Source organism: Xyrauchen texanus, chromosome 48 (assembly GCF_025860055.1).
Source record: "Xyrauchen texanus isolate HMW12.3.18 chromosome 48, RBS_HiC_50CHRs, whole genome shotgun sequence".
In the NCBI taxonomy this organism is placed as follows: domain Eukaryota; kingdom Metazoa; phylum Chordata; class Actinopteri; order Cypriniformes; family Catostomidae; genus Xyrauchen; species Xyrauchen texanus.
The window spans coordinates 5,474,110-5,486,942 of NC_068323.1; the positions used below are offsets into that span (position 1 = coordinate 5,474,110).

The window sequence follows — 12,833 nt, forward strand, 5'->3', positions numbered from 1 at the left end:
GTAATGCACTTTCTTTCTCCAGATATAATCAAAATTAATCTGATTAATTTTTTTAATCACTTTGTTAGGAATTGCCAATGAGTATGCAGGATAAATGCACCTAGATAAACTATCCATTTTAGTTAAAAATATTCTTCCCAATAGACTGATATCTCTTAATAACCACAAATTAAGTTTAGATTGGCATATCTCAACAATTTTCCACAGATTCATATTTTCTTGTTCAATTGAGTCTTTGGAGATATATATTCCTAAATATTTCACTGTGGATTTTATAGGGATATTGTAGGCTTCAGTTAATTGACATTGATGAATTGGCATTAACTCACATTTGTTCAGATTTAATTTTAAGCCAGAGGCTTTAGAAAAGGTGTGAATAATTTGTAGAATTTTCAGAATTTCTGACAACTGCTTCATAAAAATGGAAGTAGTCGTCAGCTAACTGGCTAATGATTACTGGTTGCCCAAAAGCCTCTAATGGAGCTATGTTAGAATTTTTAACAAGGATAGCAAGCAGCTCTGTAGCCATTATAAAGAGAAATGGGGATAAGGGGCAACCCTGTTTAACTCCACGTTTGATAGGGAATCTGGGTGATGTACCTCCTGGTAAGGAAATAGAACTATTTGAATTTTCAGTAAAGAGATTTTATAATGCTTATAAATTTCTCTCCAAAACCAAATAAACTTAAACAGTGGTAAATAAATGGGTGTTCGATTGAATCAAATGCCTTAAAGAAGTCAAGAAATAAAATAAAACCATCATCATCTATAACATTACTATAATCTAAAATATCTAGCACTAAACGGATATTATTGTGGATGGATCTTCCTTTCATGAAACCAGATTGAGAGTCACTTATAATTTTATGTAGGAATTTTTTCAATCTATTAGCATAAATAATAGCTACAATTTTATAATCAGTGTTTAATAAGGTAATGGGTCTAAAGTTATCTAAAATTTTGGGGTCCTTATCTGGTTTAGGGATTAGGGTTATTACTCCTTGTTTCATAGTAGAGGGAATGTCATATTATCAGTAGCTTCTTTTAACATAAGAGAAAAAGGGTCTTTTAATAAGTTCCAGAAGTGCTTATAGAAATTAGCTGTAAAGCCGTCACTACCTGGAGATTTGTTTAATGATAAGTTGTCTACAGCATTATCCAGCTCAACAGAGGTAATATCAGCATCACATAACAACACATACTCATCATCTATACGAGGAATTAGAGCATTAATTTGGCTAAAGAAAGATTCAGCATCATCCGAAGAAAAGGCTGAGGAATATAATTTTTATAGAAAGAAACAGCTTCCTTACTAATCAGAGATCGATCTGTAACTTCATTGCCGTTAATCAATAATGTTTTAATTGAAAGTCTCTCCTGCCTTCTTTTTTCAAGACGACAAAAATATGAAGTGCTTCTTTCCCTTCCTCAATCCACTTTGCTCTGGATCTTATGAAGGCTCCTTCAGCTTTTCGAAGATACATATCATCCAAATTAGATAGCAGAGCTTGTAGTTTCTGTTTATCATTATCTGTGAGTGATGTTCTGTTATAATAGTTGTTTATATCTTTAATTGTGCTAATTTCTGTTAATTTGTTGTTTCTATTAAGTGATTTTCCAAAATGAATAGAGAATTCTCTCATTTTAAATTTAAGGAATTCCCATTTGGTAATAAAAGATGTTAGAGAAACATCATTCATAACATTAGAGATTATATTTGTAATACCCTCATGGAATGATTGGCATTTTAATAGATTAGAATTGAATTTCCAATACCCTTTATTATTAAAGCTAACATCAGAAGGTTTAAGGACCAACTTAATAACAGCGTGATCTGTGAGAGGAGCAGCTGACATACAACAGTCCGAAACAAAATTAATCACAGAGAAAGAGATTAACCAGAAATCAATTCTTGATTTAACGGCATTATTAGGTTTAAACCAAGAATATTGCTTAGAGTCTGGATATTTGGTGCGCCAGGGATCCAATAAGTTTTGTTTACGACAAAAATCAGATAGGGTAGGGTTATAAGAGCTATGATGACATTTAGGGGGGATCTATCAAGCCATTAGTCATTTACCATATTAAAGTCGCCACCCATAATTACGTTAGCAGTAGGATAGCTGAGCTTAAGGTCATCAATAACATCGGAAACATCTGAAATCAATTGTCTGTTTTGAACTAGATTATTAAAACCATAAATGTTTATCAGAAAAATATATTGATCGTCAAAGTTCAAAACACAAATTAACCAGTGACCGTCATTACTACCCCTAGAGGTCACACATTTACCAGGTGAATTGTAAAATAGAATGGCTAACCCTGCAGATTTAGATGAACCATGATCAAAAATTATTTTGTCTCCCCACTGGTTTACCCAGAATTTCTCATCCTCAGGTTTTGAGTGTGTTTCTTGTAAAAAAATAAAATTGGCTTTTTCGCCCTTACAAAACAAAAATATTGACTTTCTCTTAATATTGTCTCTTAAGCCCCTAGCGTTAAGTGAAATACAAGAAAAAAAAAGATTCATAACAAAAACAAACTAGTAACCGCAATAGAATGCTAATGAGTCCAACGGACAATATAAAATTAAGAAAAAAAACCTTAGAAATGGCAAAGTCCCTTCGTTATACAATAACTGCCTATATGCCATCCATTCTGAATTCTAACAAACAAACCAAAGATATTTTCAATACTTAACCCAACAAGCCCTCGTTAGTTAACCTAAAACCTAAGTGATTCTCTGTCCGTTGATGTACCCAGCGCCGCCTCTGTAGTAAGCGCGTTTCCCGGCTGCTCTCGCCTGTTGTATCTTTGGCCACAACGCTGCCCGCATCTCCTTATCAGCCTTACAGAGATCTTCAAGGAAGCCGATTCCAAGTTCTTTGCAGATGGTGAGATCCTTGGTCATCCGCCACAACGCATCTCTGTGTATCCTCTGAGTAAATTGAATGATGACGTGCCTTGTGTTGTTTTCTTCACGTCTGCCCACGCGGTGAACCGAATCCACGATGTGGTTGATGTTTGGAGACCATGATGGGGAGATTTTAATCAGTAAATCAGATACCACCTCGCGTATATTTTCACCATCCTTTTCTTTTAATCCACGAATCCTAAGATTCCAGCGGCGCTTGTACCGTTCAAGTTCCAAGACACGTTCCATTAGCTCTGCATTGTCCTTCTTTAAAGCCAACATATCCCGGCTAGTAGTTTGTAACTGGGATTTGCAGTCTTTAATTTCTGCCGCGTTGAACTCGACAGTCTTAACTATGCTAGCTAACATGACGGTATTTTGCTGTAGCTGGGATCCAAATGATTCCACTTTATCAGTTAAATGTTTTATAGCATCCATGATGGCATTAATACCTTCTTTACCATCGGATCCAGCGTCTTTTCTTTTAGTTGCTGGAGGATTCTTCAATGGCGAGAAGGGATCTTTTCTTTTAGCCTTTTCGGTGGAATCTTCCATCCTTACGGCATAGTCATGACAATCAATTACCTCGTTGCAACGGGTTAGAGCAGAGCTCTTTTTCGACGTCATGGTGTACGTTGTTTTCCAGTTATTTTCAGTTTAAATACTAGAGGGCCTTTAGTCACTTCAAAATGGGCCAAATAATGACAAATGGATAGCAAAATAAGTCTAAAACTGGGACAATTCTATAGCGCTCAGAACACAAGGTGCACCTGATCCGCCATTTTGCCCGACCATAAATGATGTCAAAAACGTTACACAACTCACCATGCTCTCCGCCATGCTTGTCTCATTGACAATAACTCCGCCCCTCACTTCAGGTTCTGGCACTGGGGTTCTGAAACTGGTGGTGCTGCGGGTCTGCAGCTGGATATGTCTCAGAAATCGCGCCACAAAGAAGCGCTGCATGTCACGTGACTCAACCAAAGCACATCATTGGGTAAACGGAAGTTTTTTTTTATTTATTTATTATACTCTTTTTTTATTTTTATTTAAGTTTAACAAAACAAATAGTAAGAACATACAAAAACGTCATTAATACAGAATACAGCATATTAAACAAACAAAGAGCCAGGGGGAGAATCAAATAAATACATTAAAGATAGAACATAACAGAATAGTTCTCTTTCCCCCCGCAAATCTGTCATGTTTTCTTAAAGAGAATACGGAAGAGACAGTGGCAAGGAAATGAACACAAAGACAATGTTGCCATTTGGAGGGTTAAACTTTGTAATGCAGCACTTTTCATACAACTTGTAGCTGACTCTGAGTCCAGCGTAAACTCGTTTCCATGACTACACCGGAAATGTTCATGCTCAACCACTATGACGATAACGTTGGTTTGTAATGTAAATTATAATGTGTCTTGTTTATTGTAATTCTGTGTAGTAGTGTGACTTAAAGCTGTTATGTTGTCATTGTTAAATTTATTGAAGAAGAAAAAGGGTTGTTTATTGATAGTCACATGATTAACCCCAGAAGCTCTGAGAGCAGCGTGTCAGAGAGAAGAGAGAGTGGCGGGTGAAAGCAGCGAACTTTTAAGCTCCGTCTATTTTCTACAGCTGGTTTACCAGGCGAACACGGATAGTTATCGAGTTATGTTGTTAATCAATGTTAAAGTTTGTGTACAAGGGATGTGACACATGTTGTATTAGTCTGTATAAGAAATGGAGTATAAGTGTGTTGCGTTGAATGTTTGTATTTGAAAACTGTTTTGTTTGTCTTTTAGTTTTCACGGTGTTCCATGATACGGCAAAGAAAAATAAATGTGAATGTGAACATCAGTAAGAAGCGTGGACTCATTTAAAACCAGTGTAGTTACACAACTGTCTCCTTTAGATGAATAATTTATATTGTTGCCTATTATGCCTCTTCTGTAAGTCACTTTGGATAAAAGCGTCTGCCAAATGAAAAATCTATATAATAAAAGTGCTTGATTTTAGTCACTGACCGGAAGTGTAAATATCTATTAATGTTTATTATGTGTTTTTGTGTTGTTCACCTCATGCATATGATCTTATATTATTATAATATCTGTCTATTAACGTTCAGTCAAGTGCTTCCTGTTGTTTCTTCCTGGATTAGCTGATATTTTCAGTGCACTGCCATCTATCTGTAAGTGAAAGTAAAAGCATGAATGTTGCGGGACGAAAGCAGCGCGCCATTATTGAACATGAAAAAACGGATTTTATTTTAATATTCATACATTTTTCGAATGAACAAAGAAAACGATGGAAAGCGTCTTCATTGCTCTCTCTCTCTTGCTCATTAATGGTAATATTTGTTACAGTTTTAATCTCATCGATGAAATACTACACAGTTTCACTTTGTATAAACTTTGACTTTCTCTTAAAAAGTAGTTATTACTCGTCTCTTTTTAAGTAATTGTGAGGAATATGAGGGAGGATTGTCGCATTATGTGTTTTTATTGTGCATGATAAGTGATTTTTCATTCTTCATGTTCGGGTCTGGTCTATAGAAAATGGCCGCTGAAGTTTCGTGCTTTGTAAAATCGACAATATTGTTATCGCACATGAAAGACGCAGAGATGTTGGGTCGTGTAAAGGTACTGATGATCTCGCAATGGTATTTAAATGTTTATATTTTTTATAGAGAAGGGAAAGAGTCTCTGATCAGGAACCAACAGATTCGGCAATATTTAGAACAGGAGCGAAAAAAGGTTTTATTTCCTCTTTTTACACCTTTTTACCTTGACAGTGCTTATTATATTCAATCTTTTAGTTTTGGGGTCATTATATTGTCATGTATGTAATGTATTATTCTTACTTTATCTCCTACACAGAACAAACTGTTTTAGAAGTATCTCAGTTTGGGCGAATTTAAACTCGAGTTTTTCTGGACTCGGATCAACAAGGAAGTGACGCAGTTTCATTTTCAGCGATAAACTCGTTATTTTCTGCAGAAATTCGTCCATTATTACTTCATCTTCACTGTTTAAAATAAGAGTGTTTAATGTGTTTGTGTGAAAACAATGTGAACATATATTTCTTCAGTTCATGTTTGTGTCGCCCGAAACCAGAATTAATGACGTCACAACAGATTAAAAACATCACTTATGAATCCGTTAATATTCATGAGGAACGGAAGATAAATATAAAGGGTCATATTAACCTGTTTTGTATTAATGTAATTTTTATAGCTTTAGTCAAACTGTTTTAGTTCATTGACAAACAGGTTGTGAATTTCAGGCATTCATCTCTTATTTCTTAATAATAGTTTTAATTCTGAGACTCGAGTGAAGAAGATTTGATGTAAATGCAGGTTGTGAATTGTGGGATTGAGTGGATTTTAACAGGAGGTTAGGCAGCTTTAACATAATAATAATAATAACACGTCTGTGTAAATGTGCATGAATTTATGACTTGTATAGAATTAAAGTTAATGAAGAATATTTCTACTCTTCTGTCTCAGTTGTTTCTGCAGGTTATGAGCAAATATCTGTGTCAGTGAATGTGGGGGATTCGCTCACTCTACACACTGGATATATAAGAAAACCAGAAGACAAGATGAGATGGTATTTTGAAGACAATCGTATAGCTCAAATCAATGGAACCGTCATGAAGATCTGCACTGATGAACATTGTGATGAGAGTTTCAGAGACAGACTGCAGATGAACAATCAGACTGGAGATCTGAACATCACAAACATCACAACTGAACACACTGGAAATTATCTACTAGAGATTATCAGCTCAAACTTCAGTGAGAAGATCTTCAATTTAACTGTTGAAGCTGGTGAGTCTCTTAATGAATGTTTAAAACTAAACTTACTTAAACTGGTAACTGTGTTTTGGAACATGGTAGCTGGTCTAAGCTGGTCGACCATCTACCAAAAACCAGCTTGACCACCTCGACCTGGTATGACAAGCTGGTAGCTGGTCTAAGCTGGTCTCCAGCTAATGGACCAGTTAATGACCAGCTTGGACCAGCTAGAAACCAGCAGTCATGTTCCAAAACACAGTTCCCATCTTAAACTGGATTTTCCATCTCATCTCATTTCAGGAATAATTTACCCAAAATTAAATTCTATTATTATTTTCTCCCCATAATGCTCCAAACTCTTCTGACTTTCTTTAATGGAGCACAAAATGAAAATAAATCTTCACACATCCTTTAGTCATATTATGAAGGTATAAAGTGACTCGCTCCATAAAGGACAAAAAACACAACAAAACCCCAGTAAAAGATGACACGACTCGAGCACTTTTAAGTAAAAAATCACTTTGTTTGATGAACAGACGGTGCCCAAATCAGATATGGTGTCCACGTCAATAACATCAACATGTTCTTACTCGTCTTGAAAACAAACTTCATGATTCAAGAATCATTGAGATTTGATGGTATTGACAGAGTCACCATATCTGAAGCTGAAGTGTTGTTTTGTTCCTCCCCTAAAAAGATTGATTGTGCATTTGTGTTTCAGGTGTTTCCGGGACTGATGTAATTAAGAAGGTGAAGGAGGAAGAGTCTGTCTCTTTAGATTCTGGTGTAACTGAAAAACTAAATGATTCGATCACATGGTATTTTAATGGTATTCGCATAGCTCAGATCAATGGGAATCCCAGTGAGGCCTGTACAGATGTGCAGTGTGATACTGGAAATGAGAGATTGCGAGAACGATTGGAGCTGAATCATCAGACTGGATCTCTTACCATCATAAACACCAGAATCACAGACACTGGAGAATATCAACGAGAGATCACCAGCAGCAGCATCAGTCGTCGTCGCAGCATCAGCTTCAGCAGCAGAAAGACCTTCAGTGTTACAGTCATTAGTGAGTGCAGTTTAGTTGTTTAATGTGTATTTAATTGATAGCAGTGATTCAAACTGTAATGCAGGTGACTGAAGAAATGTTAAAGGGATAGTTACTTAATAATGATAATTCTCTCATTATTTACTCACCCTCAGGATATCCCAGATGTGTATTTCTTTCTTCAGCAGGTCATTAAAATGCAAGTGGATGGTGATCAAAAAATTATTGGTCTTTTAAGGCAGTTATTTATTTATTTGACTGGCTAAACTGTATTTATTACTAAAGCAAATGCTAAAATATGTGTCCGTCATGTTTCACTTTATATTGTTGTCACGGATCATTTGTGTCAGAATCACGTGATTGTGTTTGAACTGTCCTCAGATCAGTTTTTGTAACTTGTGCAGCAGAACAAGTAATCTTAATATCAGCCTCATTGTTTAATGTAATATGATCAAATGCACATAACAGAACTGCCAGTTATAATTATCACATGATCACATTTATTTAATAGATATGCACTTCTTATTTATTTTAATTATCATTTAAACTGATAAAACAAGAGGAATATTTTATAACAAGATTTTTCCCTGAAGTTTGAATCAGATATTTTCAGTTCATGTTTGTTATGAGACTGACAGGATTCACACTTGTGACTGTTTATCTTTACAGAATAAGACTGACAGGAACACTCACTACATTGTCTTTCTTTACGTCCTGCAGAAACTGGGATGTCCTCCGGTGTTATAGCTGGTATTAGTGTTGGTGTTCTGCTACTGGCTCAGCTGCTGTTGCTGTTGTGATTTACTATAAACGCAGGAACCGTGGAGAAAGCAAGTATTACATATAGATAATACAGCAAGAGGAAGACCATCTGTGTTGTGCAGAATCTGTTTAATCGTGTGTGTTTAATTTTTCCCAAACAGATCCAGAGAAATACAAACAAGTGACCACATGAGGTAAATGTTTTATTACTGTGTGCGGTGATTCAGATGTGTTTGATATCATCTGTATGTTTGTGTTGATGTTTTTGATTTTATAAAATGGCGTCCGATCACAAGATCGTTCCCAAACCTGGAGATGTTAAAAGAGTCCATTAGTGATTTTCATTATTCATCATAAAACATGGAAATGAATGCATTGCACTTTTCACATCATCCTATATTGACAGATTAATGTGCATCAACTTTAAGTTTTTCAGCAAAGTTTGCATTTATAAAATTCATTTCATTCTGTTTTCTTGCAGAAGACGATTGAAGTTTAATCATCAAACTAACATCATTGATGAACAACAAACAATCACCGCAACATGATCCTGATCCAGACCAGAAGACAAGTTTATTTTCCTCTATCTGAAAGTTCATGCTACTAATAATCTGAAGTGAATTACAGCTCTGGAAAAAATTATGAGACCGCTGCAAAATAATGAGTTAATCTGGATTTACAATTTATAACTATGTGTAACATTTTAGTTTTCTATAAAGTACTGAAACATTTCTCCCAAATGAATTTAGAATACTTTATAATTTATATTTCCATTGATCTGAGTAACGAAAACACCTTTAAAATACCACAGAACTGCTTGATCTGGGGTTTTCTCAACACCAGTCGTTAGATTGACCGACTCTCCCACCTTTACTGTCATTTCATCACCAGCAACACCTGGAGACACAAATAAACACTTTAAATTTAATTGCCTTTAGTTTCAGAGAGGGCAACTATGCTAGAAAATTTTAAGTTGTGTGACAGTCCCTCATATTCCTCACAATTACTTAAAAAGCGAGGAGTAAATTATAACCCATTTTAAGAGAAAGTCAGTTTATACAAAGTGAAACTGCAGTTCATCACAGGATTCTAACATCATTGATGAACAGCAAACAATCATCGCAACATGATCATCGTGTTTTCCAGAACACAAGACAAGTTTTTTTATTTCTTCATCTGAAAGTTCATGCTGCTAATAATCTGAAGTGATCTACAGATCTGGAAAAAATAAGAGACTGCAAAATGATCCGTTTCTCTGGATTTACTATTTATAGGTGTGTGTTTGAGTAAAATGAACATTTTAGTTTTATTTTATAAAGTATTGACAACACCTGCGAAATACCACAGAATTGCTTCGTCCGGTGGTTTAGTAACACCAGAGTTTAGAGCGACTCCTCCCGCACGTTGGGTTGTGTCTAACTAACACTGGTAACACTCGTGCATTTACTGCTGTGACCTCGAATAATGCAAAGAAAACACGTTCACATTCATTTATAAACAAAACAATAATAATGTCTTAAACAGTGTTGCCAACTTAGCGACTTTGCCGCCTCGCGTCCACATCATGTTTATTTGTGCCGCTCAAGGCTGTAATGCAATAGATGGTGCACTGTAGTCCTACAATAATTTTGTGCGTTTAGTGTATAAATATATAGAAAAACAATACAACAGTAAAACATCGATACTTGCGTTATTTTAAAAATATAGGCAACTGGCAGGTCTACTGTCTATATTTTTGATTGATATTTCGCTATAAGATTATAAAAGCTTTCTTATCCGTGCATGTGCATGTAATCTGTCATTACCTTGACTGTAATTAATAATCAATTAATAATAAAACAGTAATTAAAAATTATTAAAAAATATTATTTTAATAATAAATTCAAATGAACAGATTTTGTTTATTAAAAAAAAAAAGTTGGCCTATAAATGCTTATAGTGCATTTTATATAATAATGATGAAGAGGAAGATGGATGGCCACATGGAAAAGCCGAGATTCTTGAAGTTTTGCACCAGGAGTGGCATAAAGTCACCCAACAGCAATGTGAAAGACTGGCAGAGATCATGCCAACACGCATGAAAGCTGTGATTGAAAATCAGGATTATTCCAGCAAATATTGATTTCTGAACTCTTCCTCAGTTAAAACATTAATATTGTGTTGTTTAAAAATGAATATGATCTTGTTTTCTTTGCATTATTCGAGGTCTGAAAACACGGCAGCTTTTTTGTTATTTTGACATGTCATTTTCTGCAAATAAATGCTCTAAATTACAATATTTTTATTTGGGAGAAATGTTGTCAGTACTTTATAGAATACAATTTTTTTTTAAATTTTACTCAAACCAGAGCTGTATATATATATATATGTTGGCCAGGTAAACGAGAAATCTCAGTGCCTGATGAATATCATCTCTACCAGTGTGACTTATCTGTGATTTATATATATATACACACTCAGTGTTGGGGAGTAACAGAATACATGTAACAGGATTACGGTATTCCACTACAGTTACAATTTAAATCAGTTATACTAAAAAAGTATTTAGATTACTGAAGAGATTACTTTGCATTTTATTGTCATTTGTTTAATTTACTATTTAGTTCTTTCAGATGGAAAACATTTATAATATAAATGATCCAAAGTGCATTTGAACAGCGGTGAAACACTTTCTTATGATGTTACATTCATACGAGCAGACAGAGAAGTACGTTTGAAGTTTGGAGCAGAAGAAATAGAAATAAACCTTTGATATTAGGGCAAAAATCATATTCTTGATAATAATATTTTTATTATTTTTCTGTAAAAATATATAAAATCCTTAAAACAAGATCAATTTGATTGATCTTATTTTATCAACACAGCATAAGATATTTAAGTTTTTAATATGTATATTTTGAGTTTTTATTGTCAAAACGAGTGAAAAAAATCTACCAGTGCTGAAGAAGTAATCCAAAGTATTTAGATTACATTACTGACCTCGAGTAATCTAACGGAATATGTTACGAATGACATTTTACAGCATGTAATCTGTAATCTGTAGTGGAATACATTTCAACAGTAACCCTCCCAACCGTATATGTATGTGTATATTACACACTCAAAATTCAAAAGATTTGAAACACTTTTTATTATTTTTTTTTTCACATTTTAGAATAATACTAAAGTCATCTAATCTATGGAATAAAATAAATGGAATTATGTGTTGAGAGTAACAGAATACATGTAACAGGATTACATATTTAAATGCCAAATATGAGTTTAATTATGGGAATTATGTTGTGACTAAAGAAATCCAAACTGTTATATTTTAGCATCTTCATAATAGACACACTTTTGCCTAGAATTTGCCGAAATGTACTCTTGACACTTCTTGAGGTTTCACCCTGAGATTATTTTTAAACAGTATTGAAGGAGTTTGAAAACCTTTTTTTTTTTTACTAAATTCTAGCTTTAGAATTAAATAAATTAATATGGTGGCATAATTGTATTTTTTTCTACAAAACTAATTACAAACATTTAATCAAACTCCTCCAGATCAAAAGATTTTTAAGATCATGAGAAACGTTTCAGTCAAGTGTTTCAAAACTTTTAAGTGTAAATACTTTTTAAATATTTTTTTATTCAACATGATTTTGACCCGGTGCAACTTATATTAAGATGCAACTTTATTTTGGGAAATACATGTAAGTTTTGAAGTGTGCAGTTCTTCTCTGATGATATATTTTCTTCTACTCATATTAACCCTTTATGGCAGTTACGGCAGTACAATTAATCGTTTTTTAATCACTGTTTTAATGCTGTTCTGCATGCAACAAAGTCACTTTATATACTGAATATAAAATCAAATATAACAACAACCAAAGAACTAATCTACTGTTACATTCATCTCTGTAGTATTAGTATGTATTTAATGAGCAACTTTGCATTGAAGCTTTTATACTGTTACTGTCTTATAACAATGCAGATTGTGTTGATCTATATTTGCTTTAATAAACATCTGAATAAATATATCTGCCTCTTTCATTCTTTTACATTAAATATTTTATTCATCATCACCATTTAAACAGATTAATGCTTTAAATCATGAAATATACATAGTTAAGGGCTGTAATTGTACTTTAAGAATGATTCAGGTAAGGGTGTAGCCAGGAAGATACTGTTGGCAATAAAAATGGATGGGGCAAGTTTTCACCCAAATTTCTCTTTTTACCAAATTTTCATTAACAGCAGAGAAGCAGCACATTCAACAGTCCTTTCAGAAATCAGAATTTATGCATTTATACATTATATGCAGCTATTTTATATATAAATGAAGTCAAAGAA

General features: G+C 34.1%; 1 protein-coding gene across 1 annotated transcript; it reads left to right on the forward strand.

Moving 5' to 3' along the window:
- The first annotated feature begins 5,101 nt into the window (after window positions 1-5,101).
- On the forward strand, window positions 5,102-12,508 carry LOC127639408 (uncharacterized). The gene is made up of 6 exons (XM_052121397.1): window positions 5,102-5,245; window positions 6,404-6,727; window positions 7,416-7,766; window positions 8,466-8,575; window positions 8,669-8,701; window positions 8,989-12,508. Exons 1-4 carry the CDS (start codon window positions 5,203-5,205, stop codon window positions 8,543-8,545), a joined length of 798 nt encoding a protein of 265 aa, XP_051977357.1. The 5' UTR covers window positions 5,102-5,202; the 3' UTR covers window positions 8,546-8,575; window positions 8,669-8,701; window positions 8,989-12,508.
- The last annotated feature ends 325 nt before the right edge of the window (window positions 12,509-12,833 follow it).